Here is a 19309-nt window from a genome sequence, read left to right as displayed (position 1 = left end):
GTATCATGGAAAAAATAACCTCAACTCTACACGGAGTAGCTATGCAATGTGATACAATCTGGGGAGATTTTGTTAGTAAATATATACCTGGGATCAGTTGTTGACTTGTGGAGAGGAGAACGAGAGGCCCTCCCAAATTCTCTGGCGATGAGACGTCAAATTACCTACTCAGCAGGACCCTTTAATACGACCCAAACGGATCATGTAACGGCAACCAAGTTCACCATTTCTACTAAAAGATTTTCACCACGCACCAACCAAGGCCTTTGTGAAATATACACACTGCAAGAAAGAGGAAAGTTATGTTCCGGGGAGGGTGGGGGCGGGAGGGGTCAACCAGTTTGAACATTTCATGCTTTCACTGTTGGAGAATATGCATTGACTGTCTGAATATCATCCTGACAAATCTCCAACACTGTTTTGTAATGTTCCTTTTCCTGTTTTGACATTTTAATAAACTTAAATAAAAAAAATAAAAAATTACATCCCTAAAGTTCAGTAAATACAAATACAAATAGATACCTCATCTCTAATTTTCGTAGATGGATGTTTGTTTGATGCCAAGTAGCCATTAGCAACTAGTAAATCAAAATCGGGACGGAGGAAAGTTAAGAGCCATTATTTGAATACGCACATTACATTTCAATGTTTGTCATGTATTTGTTTAGCAAAGGGGAAAGAGACATGGAGGGGAGACCACTCGGGTACAGGGTTCATTCCTCTGGAATAATCTGGAACCAGAACACGCCTGCCTTCAAGAAAAACCTCCAAACTGTATTATTCAAAGAAGCCTTTGCTAGACCCCAAAATGAGATGCAAACCACTTTGGCACCCAATGAGGGACCAGGCCTTCTCTCAGCGAAGTAACATGCAGGTGGCACAATGTACATGTAACATAAAGGTGGCACAATGTACCTGCCAATGCATGGCACCTGAGATCCTGTACACTCGAACGACTTCTGCTGCAAAGTGCCAAAAAGCAGAAACAAACAAGCAAACAAAAGACATAAGTACATTCCAATGCTCCGTACCTCAAGTCAGACATGGCTGAATGGGGTTAGAACTGATGGGGACAAGGTTAGAACATATCCGAATCTTGATGATGCTCATCTAGCAGTGACCTTGCCTTGGACATTTTGCATTAGATTGCTAGAGGTGCTTTGTGGAAGCTGTGCTCAGGTTAAGTGACCAGGCTTCTGGCTGAATGGGGTTAGAACTGATGGGGACAAGGTTAGAATATATCCAAATCTTGATGAGGCTCATCTAGCATTGACCTTGCCTTGGACATTTTGCATTAGATTGGTAGAGGTGCTTTGTGGAAGCTGTGCTCAGGTTAAGTGACCAGGCGTCTGAAGACTTATAAAATACTGTCTCAAGTAGGTCCTCTGTCCCAGCAGACAAGAATGGAGTGACAGATGCCACAACCATTTTATTCTCACATCTCAACCCTGAGACTGGCCAAATCAATATACACATATAGTTAGTGATTCAGCAAACACCTGTTTTATAACAGAAATACATAAAGGTCTGTGGCCATTCTAATTTTCCCAAAAAGCTCTTTGAATGCATGCAAAGCAGGAGTATTTTGAATGATTACCATAGGTGTGTACAGGACTGTGCACCTTTGATAACCTTTTATCCAAAAATAATGTATACGGATATGCCTGGATTTAAATGTGCTTTGCTCAGTGAGACAAGTGTATCATCCGTGATATATCTATCTATAATAGATACTTGAAGTGATCAGTGGACATGAATACTGTAAAAATGCTTAAAAGAGGCAGTTTAAAAGGTCACTACCATTACATAACTTCCCTTTTTAAGAGTTTCCTTTGCAGAGAATACATGTTTTGTCTCGGAAAGGGTCCTTCTTTCTTGGAAAGGGTTGCACTCAGATCCAAATCCATGATCAGGTTCTTTACTGAGTCCAAGGCAATGTTAAATGTTGTAGTCTGGCTGTTAATTGATTGGTGCTGATGTGCCCAGGTATTTGTTACAGTATTTGCAAGCAACAATAATTAACAGAAAATAGAAAGTAGCCAATGCAATTACAGACTCTTCAGCCTGGTCTTCTATTCTTTTGCAAGGTCTGCAGGAACCCCAGTCTTCCCACATAACCTATACATACTCACCTCTCCTCCCAATATGGACAACGCACCCTTGACGTGAAGTAACATTCCTACCGGACACACGCTATTAAAATGTAATCCCCTACAGATATCAGGCCCCTTTTCAAGATATCTGGGGGCCGTATGTAGAACACTGCTGTCAACAATGGCTGTGATGGCACCAGTAAATAATCCCTCAGAGACAGAAAGAGAAAGAGAGTGCCGAAATAGAGAGAACTAGACCAGCCTACGGTAAGCCGAGTATAACAAAAAGATAACATAACAGATGCATTTGTAGTGCACACGTTCACCCCCGAAGGGGTATCCTATTTTAGGTCTATTGATAGATTACAGATGCTCTTGTAGAAAATCCTACTTTAAATGAGGTCATTTCGATTTCAATATCACTTTGTCAGAATCAACTGCAAAGAAAATCAATCAGCCTGAGTTTTAATAGAAAAACGAAATAGCGTCGGCTAGCAAATCCTAGACATTCCTGTGCAGCGCTATAGCTATGCAACAGTTTCCTAGAAGGACTTCAATGAAAGTTGACGAACATCTCTCTGTTTCACAGGAGCTGCTACTTTCTTGTAATGACTATCAGCCCATATTATGAATACAACTCAAGATCAAGTGTAAAACACCCACCCCGGCAAGATAAGACGCAAAGAACGTACCTGAATGCAACACCATCTTCACATTTCAGCACCCCGTAAGACTGGGAAACTGCGTGTGTCGGGTCTGACAACAACGGAATCGATATGTTCCCAATGCCACCTCTATTCCGGCTGATTTTAGTCCTGAAAAATATTTATATAGGTTAAGGGTTGCCCTAAAAAGAAGGAACGTCATTTAGCATGTGTGTACTCTGGTATCTCTAGCCCAGTGGCCTTCTCATCTTACACCCATTGGGAATAATACCACCGTATGATGAAGAAGATGTTACTTCTTCAGCCTCATCCAATATACCAAATATTGGCCGCTTTATCTTTAAACTTATCTTTTAGACAGAGACTCTCCAATTCAGTTCAATCAACATGCAATAGGGTATGTCTGGTTTTCTGCACCACAGCGGAAAGGCGTGAGCCGGCCTGCCCCACTGAACTGATCAGGGGCAGGCTGTTGCAGGAACTCCATCCAATACTACCTGCTCCCTAGACTGATATTTTAAAGACTTTGAAACCAAAATCATATGTTTAGCATTCTGTGGCCAACAGTTATTTCATCTTCTCGGCCCCAGCTTAGTTACACATGAGTGATTGTCTGTGCATGCTTGGTATGTAATGAGTTTCATGTAGCACAAGCAGAGTCAAGAATCAACAGAGACCTGTACGAGAAGTGGTTACAGTGATATGATATAATCATATGGATACACTTAGAAGCCTAGAATATTAAGGGTGCAATTAGAAAAACAGGGAGAGGCGATACAGAGGGTTCAAGGCTGGGGCTACAGGATAGCAAGGGAAATGTGGAGCCAGTTTGTGTTGTCTAGGATCTGCAGCCGTGCTTCAGTTGAAGCGATATTCCTGTGATTTTCCAACGATCTGCCATTATTAACTGCACAATTAAGTCCATAGGTCTGCATCAGCGATTACCTCACTTACCTTCTTCCGCTATGAATCGAGTAACCTCCGCTATGAATCAACTAACCTTTAATCACGTGTTTAAACAGGACAGATGGCACCCTAATCAAATAAGTCAGACACTTAAGTGTCTACTTATGACAGATATCTTAATAAGTCTTCCAAATGTCAGGGTGATATCACACTTCCTTACACGGAAAGGCTTTGGAAAACTGAGTCACAGGTCATCTAACTTATTACTGTATCATCCATCTGTGCAATAGGGACCACGCATGCTGACATCCTTGCTAAGCTTGTGATCCGTATTGCCTTCCTCTTCTAAAGTTTTACCAGCAGATCCCACTGGAATGACAGATGTTGCAGCCTTTTTTTCCTCACTTCCAAATCCTGAGAATGTCTGAATCAAGTGTATATATTTCCTGGTTATAAACACTTAAAATCTAGGGGAAGTATTGAGAAAAAATGTATGTGCACCAAGCCCAGTGTGCATTATAAACTAAGTGACTCCATTATGCACCCATTTATATATTCAAGCGCTCAGGTTTTATACCTAAGGAAGGCGATGAAGAGAGAAAGATGGAAAGTATTGCAACATATCCATATAAGAAGGATTTAATTGTACATGGAACCATAAAATACACAACACAGTCATCCCTTCAAGATATCGCTGTCTGTCCACTGGTCGTGATGCTGCCCTCAATGGCTGGGGTGGCTCTCGCAAAAGCATATTTTTTTGTATGGGATACGTCTAAACCAGGAGATGTGGTTCCTATCCCCATGGATGAGATATTCATGGGTAAGCAAGGAAACAGGACATTTGTAATGTTTTATTGAGAAGCCACCCTTAACACAGAGAGTTCCTTCCCTCCCCAATCAAGTTGTCACACAACAAACTGTTAAGTGGATTCTTGGTTCATCCCCACTTCAGATTCATGTCATGCCCATTGGATCCCTCCCCCTGTGCCACCAATGAGCCAAGAGAACCAGGCCGGTGTACAGAAAGTATATTTATATTTGTTTGAATCACTGGTAATGGAGAACGCACTAAAACTACGCACACCACCTTCTCTGTGGCTCACAATTAAAATTCTTTGTACATAAATAAATCACACAAGTCCGTGGGGAAAACTCAAATCACAATACTTTATAGAGATTTTAATTCAAGGGATAATCAACACTGGTCAATTAACAAAATCAATTTACATAAGCAGAGCTGTGCAATTTCGATTTTCCTGCAAAAAAGGCTAGCAGTTTGGTTCACAATGTTGGGTACATGAGGTCTCACTTTTGCAAGCACTTCTCCCCCAGCCCCAAACACCCAAGCATCAATTGCATGCAACACCCTTCTATTCAAAGGTCAGGTCTGGGGAGTGTGTACAGTTTCAGGAGTTTGGTTTTCAGACCCCCCTCACTTAAAGGCCTATGTTGGGGAAGTTGGACAGTAAAAAGTTGGATGTGTTAGGAATTTTGGATTTCCAGACCCCCGTCCAGTCAAAAGGACAAATAGGATTACCCAATTTAATTACAGGCTATAGTGTTCAGCGTGCACTGGGAATGAGCTTTGTTAATTTCGAATGTTAACAAAAATCACCCCAGAGTGTTTTGCTAAATGGGAATTAATTAAATTGTGTTTAGTCCAATAGGCTAAGAATCTACACAGGGTCCACCCCACCCACTAATGGAAAAGAACCCACCAATGAAAGGGAATGGATTAATTAAATAGATCCCCTGCTGACCTTTTGCTGGACAATCTTCTTACTTTTGGAATCTCTGGGCTTGACACTCAGGGACTGAGCAGCTTTGCGTGTAGGGCAAAACAGGATTATAGCCAGCACTTCTGCCAATTGGATTCCAAAGCATTTCTCTCTCTCTGGCTCCAGTAAAGAATCACAGCCTCTGCTTTTAAGTCTCACCAGCAATAGAAATATTCAACACATCCAATGTTTCCCCCAGATGAAATTCTCAGTAGATCTCCTTTGGTGATTTTTGGTAGCTGTATCCCTGTTGGTCATTTTTAGCAGTTTTCCCCTTCCCTCATAGGGCATCCACTTTATATATCAGTGATGACACCATCAAGATTTCAATATTGGCAGCGCCCTGCAAACATTCTTGCAACTTTGATTGGTCCTTCCTGTTTCTCTCCAACCCTCAGACCCATCCACTATCTAAGGATTGGTTCAGGAGTCTAGAACAGAAATATGGCAACTCCCAATTGAAATTCCCCTTTTTATCTTATTTCAATTTTAGCCAGAAAGTAGCTATTTGGCAAAATGTTGTACTTTACTAGTAACTGCCATACTGTACATATATTCTGCTTCAGCTACTCATGGGGAATTCAATAAAACAACAGCCGGGTCAGCACCATGTTGCACGGACATGTGGCAATTTACCACCATTTATATAAAAAGCACAATATGAACATGCAATTTACTCTCCAAATACCTAATTTTAACCTCGACAAGCACACCAATTCTTAAATTCAGGACATAGCAGCTAGAAACACATGTTAGCTTGCCATTAGAATTCCCTAAGCCACATGTGGACACATTTTATTTCAACAAAATTGCCTTGAAATGATCTTAACAATTACACATAAATGGATGCAGTGCGGCTTGTGGTTGCTGAGAAAATGCATCAGTTCTGATAGTCCATTTAAACAAATGGGAAATCTTCATATGTCTGCAAATCTTCTCTGCTTTCATCTGGCCATTTGACATTCTGTTGTTTGAAGTTGGTAGGCTGCCGGTCGTAACTAACTGGGATACATCAGCTGCACAGAGATCCCCCACGGCAGATAATGAGCTAGGCCAGCCCTGTGATGTCACAAGGCCCTGCTGACATCTGGCATCCTGTTATCTGAAGTGGACCACCATTTTGATTTGAAAACCTTCTATTTTCTTGTATTTTTTTCAGAGTGCAGCTTTTTCCTTGGTTGCAGTCCCTTGTGGGATGTATTGACCCACTCTGCTGTGCTATGTGGGATCTCTTGCCAGTTATGGGGAAAGAAACAGCAACAATGGTGGCAAGACCCTTGTGCGTGCCAAAAAACCCCCAAAACCGTGTACTTCACCACATGAAAAGAGGGATGCACAACCTGCCACACATGGTGCATGTGCGGTGGAATAGAGCACACCCTGCAGAAATGTGCCAGTGGGTTCCATGACCAGCAAACATAGTGCACAGCCAAAAACAGCACTTTGAAAATAAAACCCAAAAATGTGCCTACAGATGACATTTGCTTTGTTGCCAAAAACTCCAAAATGCCTATAACACAACACTTTCAACATTCACAATCTTGCCTGGTGCCAAAATCCATGTATCAAATGAAACATTGTGAAATATATAAATTCTGGAAACTGACAGCCTCTATGCCAAAATCTGGGTGCAGTACCCTGGGCCGCCAGAATGACAGCTGTCAGAGAGGACTGAGAAAGCTCTAAAATGACCTGCTGAATTAACAAACATAAACAGGAGCGTTGCCAAAAACGGAACTCAGATTTTAGTTGTGTTTTTGATTCCACAGATTTTAAGGCCAAGGAAGAAATGTATTTGTATGTGATGCAACAAATGTGTTTTTTTCTAAGTTTAAAAGTTAATTAGCCTGGCTGGGGCTGCCAAAACTGAAAAAGCAGGTTTCCTTCTGGAAGGAGGGCCTTCCTCCTCAGCAGAGACTCACTGGGAGGTGTTAATTGCAGGTTGGGAAAGAATCTGGTCTTCATAGAGCAAAGGAACAATGACCAAGTGCAGCCCAGGGAATGAGAAGTGTGAAAAGGGGTTGTAAATGGCCTCTGGAAGGAAGAAGCCAGGAGGGAGATGCCTTGGACTGCAGGAAGATAAAAAGAGGCGGAGCCAAGCGGCCATATGTTGCTAAACATGAACAAAGAACACTTTTTAAAAGACTTATAACTTGCTATTCAAAATGGTGAAAAGTATAAAAATGACAGTTGCTAATTTAATTTCCGGCTGCACGTGTGAAGAGGCGGCGGAATCGTGTGACATGTACTGGGCAGGAATGGCCAGATATGTGGTTTTATGCAAAATGTATTACTGTTAGAATTGTGAAAATGTACATGCATGTCCCCATGTTAAACACACATATTTGTGGAAATTTGCAGAAAAATTGGAAAGTGTGTACATAGCGAAAAGGGCAAAATTCTGTAGAAAGGGGAGACAAGATCCCACCACTGCAGGGTTTTGATGAATAGCTGCTATGTGAAATAAGGCATCTTTATGTGTGATTTGTATAAAAGTGACTAATGTAGAAATGTGTGTTTAATGTAAAATCTGATTTTGAGACCAGTGGCTAAAGGGAGGTCTCTGAGGATTGTAAAGCAAATTATAAAACCTGACATCACCCAGCCTTCATCCAATCACTCAAATTGCAAGGCGGAGATGAAGTGGCGTCCAATCCCAGCTCACAGGGGCAAGCTTAGCTAAGCCGGCCCACACACCCCCTTTATGATGTCATTTTATAGCATAAATAGAGACAACTGACAGCACATAGAGACAGACTGATCCACTCACTATCCTGATGCTGGTGGAGCGCCCTGCTGCTGAAATCTACATCTTCCTTGTTCCAGACTCCAGAAACTTGGCGAAGCATCATAATACAGCCGGGCTGTGCTGTGACTGCTTGCGTGCTGAATTGAAATATCCTAAGAACCAAGAAGGGCAGATTCCGTCCAGGCCTGTGCCGTGCTGTGACCAGAGCGCCTTCCTGACCTGTTCAGTCCGATGTGCCCAGCTGTCAGTTCCTGATAGATCCGATTTCATGGTCCAGAGTCCTGACGGTCCAAAATCTAAAATCCATTTTGTTTTGTGAGTATTCACAGGAAGCTAGAAACTGTTGATTCCCATGCATTATCTTGTCCCCTCCTAACCTCTGAACTATCCTTACTTCCATAATCAGTAATATTGTTTAAATCTGTATTGAAATCTTATTCTGTCTGTCTGTAAAAGCATCCTTTTCATAGTCATTTTGCCAACTTTGATCTATTAATTTCATTCGAGTGACCAGCCTAGCGCTCCAAGGTGGACAGCGAGGAACCAGAACTGAGTCGCGAATCACTCCTGACTCTTACTTGTGCTGTCCTGGTAGCTTAGCTTGGATGCTCTAGTCCATAGTCAATATTTTTCTGATTTTAAAACTAAATCCTCTTTCCACTCTCGCACCTTTCTTGAAAAAACAACCTTTACTAAAACCACTATAACTCCCTTCGTTTTTGTGATCTACTTGTAGCTAACATCCACATCTATTCATAGAATCCAAAAACGCATTTCAAAACAGTCGGTTCTCCCGTTATCGCGAATATCACGCACAGAAAAGTTTGCTGCAATTTTAAAATCCTGAGAAATTGAACACATGTAAAATAGACTTAAACTGCTTCCGACTTGGATTTTAAGATTGCAAAGGTTATCTGCTGACTAAATCATTGCTCATGCTTATGTGCAACTGTTCAAAGCGGCTCCCATAGGAATTAACAACAATTTAAGCATTTTTCCACACATTTAGAGTTCTTGCTCAGCCACTTGAAAAGTCATTCTGACAGATGAAAAGCACACTTAGTTTTTCTCTGTCTGTGTAAGGGGGTAAGGGGGAAGTGAGACACTGTGATCTGTACTATTTCTGAATATCTGCTATCTCCTCACATTTATTTAAATTTGCTTATTGGTGGGTTGAGGGGTGTTGCCGGGGGAATTTCTAACCATTGTGCTATCTAATCTGAAACCAACACAAAAGTATTATTTTCTGTGCTGCATTTGTTTGGCTCATTACATAGTCCTAGTGTATTAAAGATATCATTCTGTGTTCTGTCACCCCATTGGTGATTGTTGTTTACCTATTAATATATATATTGTGATTTTGATCTTAAACAAATAAGTAAATAAATAATACCTTTTACAAACCAGCCTGATTTCTGGTCCAGCATGACCCGGGGTATGTTTAAAGTAAGGGGTGTGATACGAGTGGTACATCTTTCTAATAATTGAATCCATATATCAAATAAGTTTTTCGATTGGGCTGTACACTAGACCTAGAGCAGAGTGTATCGCCTGATTGAAATCCTTAACACCCTCCCCACATTCCAGTCACACACTGGCTATGCCATTTGCCCTGCACAGAAATGAGCCTTCAGAGGCTACAGGCCTGGGGAAAGTTTGTTTTCAAAACCCTTAAGGGCAGGCCACACTTTATTGCAGTTGTAAATAGCACTGACGCAAAAGCCAGGCATGCAGTGGGGGAAGTGTAGGGGAGGCATGGTATCATAAGTCTGACACTGACACAATGAATACAATTTGTAAAGTCTTTATTGAAAATGTGGGAATCGAGAAACTCCTATGTTGCCCTATACCCAAGATGGGAGTAGTCCAGACCATCAAAAGATAAATAAAAAAGTCCTAGGGGAGTCCGTCAAATCCAAATGGCCTATGCTAACTAAACCTAATGCCTGTCCTATCTCTTGTACAAAAAGTGAAAAGATGATAAATGTATGCAAAGGAAAAATCATTTTCAAAAAGAATAAATGTGGTTGAACCAGCTCTCCTCCTCACGTTATACCTCACAGAGTAAGGCTGACCCTGTAGGCAGGATGTCACACTCTGGCTTGGTTTCCAACACTATAAACAGTTCCAAAACGTGGATTGAGGCTCGCCTTGCCTTCCACATTAAAGTGTCTGTTCTTGTCCACCAAAAATAGTACTTCAACACAAAATTCACAAAGGTCCCCCTCTGCTGGGCTCAGACCTTTCACCACACAGTTCACGTAGGTCCCTCTATGTCGGCCTAAGACCTCTCACCACATAGTTCATATAGGCCCAGGTGTGGCCAGTAGGCAACCTTGCGCACAATTTCTAATGTTGTGTGAAACCCCCTATGACTGGCAGTTGCTGCGTCATCTCATCATAGGTGTGGTTCAACATCAGGCTTCGGAATGAGGTAGTTACCACCCTCTGGTCACAGCCAGATAGGGCTTCCCTTACCAACAAACCATCTTGGATCCAGAACATCTTGGAAAACCTCATCAACACCAGGAGATCCTTTGTATCAATACAATCCGACTCCGTTAGACTCACTGGGTCTTCAATGTGTCGATAGAATTTTCCAAGGATCAGCTCCTCTTTCTGTGCAGTGATCAAATCTACATCTGGGTTATCTTTACTCCCCTGGGCAGTCAAGAGTTCCTTATTCACACGAGTTTGTTATCTGGTAGCAGCGGCAACTTGGATTTCCCCCATCAGGGATTCTGTTTCCATGAAATCCCCCTGAAGGGCTCTGGTTTTAGCCAGCTGGTCAGCCAGGTCATTCGCAGTCTTATCTGGCCCCTCTGTTGTGGAATGACCTGTTATCTTCTTCCAATATATGGTCATCCCATTGGAGGTCACCAGATCAATTGACTGGATCAGTTTGGCATGCTTTAAGGGTTTATTGGTGGCACAAAGCATGCCTCAATTCTTCCAGTCAATCAGGTGCTCCCGAACCCATTCCTGACATAATCAGAGTCAGTGATTATGACCAGTTCATTGAGTAAGTGGTGCACTGAAGCGAGGATGGCTTGATAAATGGCCATCAACTCTGCAACCTGACTACTCCTGGGTCCTACTGTGTAACTAGTAGAGGGTTCTGGGTTATCATTCACCAAGGCTTTCCCAAAGCCAGCCACTCATTCTTTTTCACCGTTGTTATTAGCATGGTAGGAGCACCCATCCACATAAACTGTGGGTATCACCTGACACATATCTTGTTCGTAGACCTGGTGTGGGGAAGTTAAGTACGCCTCAATGTTGTTGTTGGTCATTAGACTTTCTTCCTCGAGACAGTTTTCTTGAACACAATCATTCAAGTCTGCCAACCCTTGTGCTAGGGGACTCTTCTTATATTGGCCATATCTGACCTCCAGAGGAAAGCCTTGCATGGACAGAATCCAGATAGTAGTTCTGGATTTATTAACATTTCCTGTCCGGATTCTGTCACTTTGTAGATATTGCAAGGGTTTGTGAGGAGTTTCGACAATTATGTGCTTCCCCTGGATGAATGGGGGTAATTTTTCAATGTCTATACTGCTACCAGGAGTGCCTTCTCACAGTCATTGAATTTTTCCTCCACAGAGGACAAAGTCTTTCTCGGGTACGAGATTACTTTGTTAACCTTGTCATGCTTTTGGTACAACACCACTGATAGGCAAGTATCTGAGAAGACCCGTCTCCAAGAAGAACTCTTTTTTCTTTATGGGGTAAGCCAAATAAGAAGCATTGAAAGGCTTCTTTTCAGTTGTTTAACTGCCTCTGCTTGTCCCGGACCCCGCTCCCACTTGACTATGGCCTTTAATACATAGACCAAGGGTCGAGTGACCTCTGCGTAGTCTTACATGAACATCTAACTATAATTAGTGAGTCCAAGAAGGCTTCATAATTCTCAGACAGCAGTAGGGTCTTTTAAATTCAATAAGGCACCCACCTTCTTTGCCTGGGTATTAAGACCAATGGGGTGATTTCGTGCCCTAAGAAGTTCACTCGGGTCTTACACTAACTGTGTCTTCTGAAAGGACAGTTTTGCTCCGGCTTTCTGCAACTGGGCTAGAACATAGCAGATTTCTACTATATGTTCCTCCACCATTGAGGTCTTGATCAGAACATCATCTATGTAGGCCAGGTTTCCCCTTTCGCCCAAGTCGGGCATGGCCTTATGTAGAAAGATGTTGAACTCATTGCCAGAGGTTATGTATCCAAAGGAGGTTCGGGTCCATGTGTACTGCTTCTCCCCGAAGGTAAAGGCAAGCTTGTACTGGTCTTCCCTACTCAGAGGTACTGTCCAGTAGCCATTGGTCAGGTCAATGGCGGTGTGCTCCTTTGACCCGTGGATCTGTGCCGGCCCCTGATCGATGTAGGGAAGTGGTCATCGTGACATGTGGACCCGTTTGTTCAACTCCCTCAGGTCTGCACATAGTCTCCATTGGCCGTTTGGTTTGAGTACACTGGATTTTAAGTTTTTAATAATCTCTGTGAGTGACTCCATGCACACGAGAGGTAACTGGTATTGTTTCACAAATACTGGAGCCATCCCGGGGTCCGTGGGAGTGGTGGTTGAATGAATAGAAGTGCGTCTACAGTCATATGAGTCCTCTAAAAAGACAGTTTGGAGTTCCAGTTAGACCTGTGTCAGCTTTTTTTTTTCTCCTCGGTCTCTGAGGCATCAACAAGATTGATCTTTTCCTCGACCATCTGCTTAAAGCCTGCAAAGACCTCTGGCTTGGCAATTTCAGCAGTATCCTCCAATTGGGTGAAGAGATCTCTTTTGATGGTGTTGACCTAGGCAGGAGGTTCCAGGGATTCATCGTAGTGGTCTTTGACTCTGAACACAACCTCCTCCCTCCTGGTGTCTCTGGTCACCTCTTCCACCCCATAGGGGCAGGAAGAGTACACCAAGAAATTCCCCCAAACCTAGTAAAAATCTTTTCTGTAGGAACACTGTCGCTGATGGCGAAAAAGTCATTTCAGATTGGTCCGATTATTTCATTACCTAAATCAATTGAATAATGTTGGGCATCAACTGCCATTCCAATAAAGGTTTCTGGGCCCAAAGTGATACTTCGAGGATCACTCTTATCCACCAATATTTGGATGATGTCGTGTTCTAGGTCTGTCAGAGGTGTTGGATTTAAATACAAACCTTGTTGTTGGAGATGGGACTTTAAATTTATATAGGTGTCCTGATGATTGATGTTCTTTCCTCGCTTAATTTTGAGGAGATAGTGAATTGTCGCACCTGTCTTGGGATTGTAACCTCTTCTAGCACTTGAACTTCAACAGCATAAGGCAGCAATTGAACTGACTGAAATGCTTTTTCAGTGTTATTAAAGTCTATGGGATGCCCCCCCCACAGTCGTGAGCAGGTTTGGAATTTGGGTTTTCCAGACCTATTTCCATTTGTCAATCAATTTAAATGTGGGAATGGTCAGATCTTTTGGGAGTTTCTTGAATAATCCTTTGCTGATGAAGCTCCTTCATCCAGGCATACTCTGGCGAGCACAGGCTCCTCCCCCTCATCCAAATGGGGAAAAACAACAGTTTGACCCTTTTTTGAATGTCCGTCAGACTTTGAGCAGGTTCTTCACTGTCTGGTTTCACGGGACTCAATATTTCATCTGAGTTTGGACTTGTGTAAATTATCAGGGTGTTCTCTTCCAGTGTGGATTGCCACTTAAAACTGGGAGGAAGGTTGGTTTTCAAAAATGGAGAAGGGTTTGCATCACCAGTTTGTTCTCCTACAGAGATGACAGTGATGTCTGGGACTTGGTTATTCTTGAAATGGAATTCTACTTTTTCGAACCGCCGATCAATTAAATGGCAAGTACCATTCATGCTTACATAATTGTTACTCATTTTTAATTTAATATGCTTTTTAGTCTGTGTCCCGAGGACCTTATTTACAGAGTCGATCAGAGGTCATAACATCCTCAGGAGATCGTTCCCCAGTAAACAAGGTATACCCTCTGGGGACAACTTTAGAGATCACGTCCGGTGCTGTGGGCAGGAGGGAGGAGAGTGTAGGGGAAAGAAGACAGGGAGGCAGGGTAGCAGGCGCAGGATTGGCTATAGGGGTGGAGGAGAGTGAGGACAGGATGTCCTGAGATTTAGATGTGAAATGGTAGGCCAAGGCAGTGCAGAGAGCCTGGGAAGGAAGGAGAGAGGTGGAGAATGCAGCTGGATTGGCGAGTTCTTTGCAGATTTTAAAAAGCTTGACCGTGTTTATAGTGGCTCCAGAGAGTCGTGCTTGGATGTGGGTCCACTTCTTGGATCGGATAGAGAAACGATATTGCCTTTGGAGCAGGCGGCAGGCCAGTTTGTCAGAGGGTAAACCCAAGGTCTGCCACTTCCATTAAGCAATTTTGCACTTGCGTTTCAGAGATGCTAGATCGGAGTCATACCAGCCATTGTTCTTGGAGGCAGGTCTAGGCTGATCCTCATGACAGGGGCATGGATGTCAAGGGTGTTAGAGATGGAGAGGTGCAGGTTAGCAAGGCCAGAGTCAGAGGTAGAGTCAGAGCAGGAGGCTTGAGAGGCAATGAAGGTGGAAGCAAAAGCAGCGATTGACACTGGCTTCATCGGTCGGATGATGGTGAAGGAGGCTGGCAGTGCTGGTGGGGGCTCGGATAGAGGGCCAAGGGGCCCCAGGTGGGGGAGGAGGAGAGAGTGGGCGGACCAGGAAAGGGGGGAGGTGACCCGATCAGAGATACGGATGTCACCAAAAATTACGGCGTCCCGAGTGTGCCCGGTAGAGTGGGTCGGGCTGGGTGGAAGAATAGTGAAAAGAGAGGAAGTCACGGAGGTCACCGAACTGTGAGGTGGAAGATTCAAGGGAGTCAAGGTGGGTATTGAAGTCACCAAGCTGGATTAGTTTGAAGGAAGAGGTTGAGATGGAGGAGGTAAGGTAGGCCCATTCAGAGAGGAATAGAGAGATTGGGCCAGGGGACCTGTAGATGATGGTGAGGGTGAGAGAGAGTAGGCGAGACAGACCCCAAGCCTACAGAGGAGGCATTCAAAAGAGGAGTAGAACTGGGTAGGAATTATTGAAGCAGGGACCAACTTGTGGAAAATCAGGGCCACTCCACCACTGAGTCCAGCTGGGTTGGGCCTGGGTTTGGAGAGGGTTTTGTAGCCCTCAGGAAAGAGAATGTCAAGAGCAGTGACAGAGCTGGCATTGAACCTCGTCTCTGTAAGAGCGATGATGTCTTGGTCAAAGTCTTCGAGAAGCAGACAGATGTCAGAGGAATGTTTGACAGCAAAGCGAGCATTCAGAATAGGCAAGTGAAGCTGGTTACCACCTTTGAAGGTTTTCCGAGGGCGGGTACATGAGCGTGGTACTCCTGTCGGTGGTGGTGGAGAGGTGAGGAGAGGAAGAGGAAGGAGTGGGAGGGGAAGAGAGGAACTTTAGGAGAGAGGGCAGGTGCCAGTCAAGAAGAAGAAGAGTAGGTTGGATGTTCCCTCCCATGTAATGCAATTACATCAAAAAGTTCCCTTCACCTTAATGCAATTAAATCAAAATGAATAGTCTGTCATAATGCACTTCTCATAAGTCAAAAATAGCCAGCCAAATCCCGGCCCAAGCTCCCAATTTGTAACTGTTTATTGAGAGGCCACCCTCAACACAGGGAGTTTCAGCCCAACTTCAGATTCATCTCATGCCCCTTTGATCCCTCTGCCTGTGCCACCAATGAGCCAAGAACCATGCTGTTGTACAGAAAGCGCATTCCAGGCCCTAAGTACTAGCAAAGGATCCCATGAGGGCTTTGTTAGAGTTACAGGGAGGGGTCATGAATTGATTGGTTTGTTCGATCTTAAGGCTCTCGAGTTGTGTTTCATAGCAAGCTATAGTAAGCCAATCTTTTGGGTAAGAAGGCATAAGTTCCATGCAACATTTCTGGATAATCAGAAGTAGCTGAAACTGGATTCTGGCCCTCACCGGAAGCCAAGGCAGACCTCGCCTTGCATCAGACACATGGTCATTCCATTCCAGTCCAGATACCACCCTGACTGCGCTGTTCTGTATCACCTGGAGGCGATCACAATCTGTTTGCGAGCTGCCAATAAGCAAGCTGCAACAATAGTCAATTTTGGAGCCAATTATGGCTTGTGCGATTGTCTCTGCGTTCCTTTGTGAAATAAAAGGCCGAAGTGACACAAATAATTTGATATATTAGGTGGATGCCGAGACCAACCCACTAATCTGTGCCCTCATATTCGAATTCTGGTCCAGAATAATGCCCAAAGTTTTTGCTTTACTCTGAACGTCAATTTTAAGTTCTGTAATGGAGAAGCATTTGTAGAGTGGGCCTAGCTTTTTCATTTTCTTAGATGAGCCAACCACCATGAGTTCGGTGTTGTCTTTGTTATGAGCCAACCCATTTTGAATCATCCAGGCTTGGATGAAATCATTAACTGAGTTGACTTTGTGCTCATCCTCCTTGTGTGTTCCCGTGAGCAGGATGACACATTGTGCGTCATCGGCATAATTTGTGAATGTGATACCATTTCTTTCCAGCATGTCAAAAAACTGGACCATGAAGAGGTTATACAGTGACAGGGAGACGCAAGCTCCTTGAGGTACACCGTATAATAAAGTGACCGGTTTAGCCTCTGCAGCTCCGCTCATAACTCTACATTGTCTATTACTTAAACATTACTCTATCCATTGGGTAGCATCCTTGGAAAAGTTAGCCACTTCCCTCAACCTGATAGTCAGAATGGAATGATCCACCAGGTCGAAGGCTGCAGAGAGATCCAGAATCATAAGCAGGGATACTTGACGTTTATCCATGGTATCCTGCAGTTTAGCCTTCCAATCAAGAAGCGCTGTTTCCATCCCATGATGTTGTCTGAAGCCTGATTGGAGCTTGTTCAGAATCTGATGTTTATTAAGGTATTCAGATATTTGAGTAGAAGCAACCCTATGCAATATCTTTAACAGAAACAGCATGTTTGTGATAGGTCTGTAATCAGTTGTAGTCAGAGGGCAGAGACCTGGTTTCTTTAGCAGGGGTAGAATCCACACCGTTTTTAAACTGTCCAGAACGTGATTTTCTGCAAAAGAGACATTTACAAATTTGCATATGGCCGGTAAAAGCAGAGATGGACATGTTTTAATAATCATAGATGAACCAGGATCACCCCTGGAACTTGAGCTTTTAAGCTTCGTGATGACCTTCAACAAGTCTGATTCTGAGATCAGGGAGAATTTGAAAGCCTGCTCAGAGCCTGACTTATACTGCATCTGCCGAGCTGAGCAATCTAATAACTGGGTGCAAGTCAGTTTCTGAACCTTGATTCTTTTTTTGATTTTCACTAATTTCCCTACCATGGCATCCTGAATTTTATTACACCAGTCATCATCTTTACAAAAAATATCCTTATTAGGCACTTTGAGTGTCTCTTGTTCTCTACGGATCTTGAACAATTCTTTGCTCTCTGAGCTGGCATTAGAAATTCTCTCATTAAACATTTCCTTTTTTGCAGATATCCAAGTGGTTTTATAGGCCTTAGTTGCTGTTCTATACCTTACCAGGCTTTGGTTATCCTGGTTTTTCCTTCACTCGTAGGAGAATTTCAGTTTATTGATTTCAGTTTATGGAGCTCTGTATTGAACCATTCATTTCCTTTCTGAGCATCAGAAGTATATTTCTTCTTGAGAGGGGCTAGAGTGTCCAAGATCTCCTGAAACGTGAGTAAGAGTAGATTAGTCGTGTCTTGCAATTCATCTGTTAATAATATCTTCGGCATCGAGGCCAGTAGCAATGGGCTAGAGACTCAGAAGTAATTTCTTTCCAATTTCTAGCCATGGTAAATTCCTTACTTTTGGCCAATTTCCTGGAGACAGATGGATTGTGAATCTGAAAATGAATAAAGGAATGATCTGACCAGAGGCAGGAAAGTACTTCAAGTTCTATAACATTTAACTCATGGGTGGCCATCCCATCAAGGGTATGGCCCTTATCATGTGTAGGCTTTCTGACCTGTTGCTGAAAGACAAGAAGGCTCAAAGCGTCTTCCAAGACAGCTGCTATAGGTTAATCTTCACAGCCCAACCAAAAATTAAAGTTGCCCATCAAAATAAATTTAGAGTTAGGTTTAAGAATCGGAAGTAGAAGATTGCTCAGCAGAGTCGGAACATCCTTCCCCGCTACAGGAGCTCTGTAGAGCAAAAGTACATTAAGGGTAGTCTCAGCGTTAATTCCTATTTTAACTAATAATAAGTCCGTATCGGAAAGGTCTGTAGTCTTGACCGCCCATATTTTCAACTCCAGTTTGAAAATAAGTGCAACGCCTCCACCTCTGCCTTCTACTCTATCAGGGAATAAAATCCCATAACCATCTCGGATCGCCAAACCCAGCATCGGGTCCGCTGCATTATGGCCCCAAGTTTCAGTTAATACAGGGTCCACTTGCTGAGTGGTACAGTTATTATCTACCACACTTTGCACAGGGGTAGTATAAACACCAGTATCCTGCCCCCTGTACCAATCTCTACCCTCGCGCCTTGTTCAGGCGAGCACGTATCTGCTAGTGAGCGTGAGTTACATGTGGTAAATAGAGGCATAATCCACTTACTACTCTGTAAAATAGCGCAGATCACTTTTGTAGATTGTGCCTCAGGTAGCAGTGCTGCAGCACACTGCAAATCTAGCATCAAAATGCTCCTACTCTGCACAGGGAGGATACTATTAGCATACAGCTTGGATCTGGCTATCTCTATAGCCTTTAGGACTTCCAGAATAGCCATAACTCAATACTATGTATGAAACAGCAAAAGATAAAGAAATGTAAGAGGAAAGGGGTTAGCGCCTTCACTGACCTACCACGGACCGGCACAGATCGGCTTTCCACTCTCGCGCCTGATTTACGCTAAAGAGGGACAAGGTTACTACAATCCCGATGGGATTTGTAGTTTCTTAAAGTGGAGCCGATCTGAGAGAGCAGCAACAAATGTGGCTGTTGTCAGGAGAGTGTACGCTCATGCTAAACAGCATCTTCTTTCCTGCTAGATTTCCACTAAGCCTTAAATTCAAATCTAGATGATCAAAAGTAGCGTTCCTGGAACCTTATTTTCAAATATTGCAATCAATC

The 19309-nt window shown here is 43.3% G+C and overlaps 1 protein-coding gene across 3 annotated transcripts in view; it reads right to left on the bottom strand.

Annotated features, from left to right (window-relative positions):
• The window catches only part of LOC138549874 (peroxiredoxin-2-like), a 1255072-nt gene that overhangs the window by 1033098 nt on the left and 202665 nt on the right, over positions 1-19309 (bottom strand). For all 3 annotated transcript variants that reach the window (XM_069642369.1, XM_069642370.1, XM_069642371.1), the window contains exon 4: positions 2786-2908. In XM_069642369.1, the coding sequence (XP_069498470.1) occupies positions 2786-2908 (123 nt within the window). The remainder of the gene's footprint in view (positions 1-2785; positions 2909-19309) is intronic.

The sequence above is a fragment of the Ambystoma mexicanum genome, chromosome 1q, assembly GCF_040938575.1.
Source record: "Ambystoma mexicanum isolate Mex_15411 chromosome 1q, UKY_AmexF1_1, whole genome shotgun sequence".
NCBI lineage: Eukaryota > Metazoa > Chordata > Amphibia > Caudata > Ambystomatidae > Ambystoma > Ambystoma mexicanum.
This window is presented reverse-complemented; position numbering and strand designations above follow the sequence as displayed.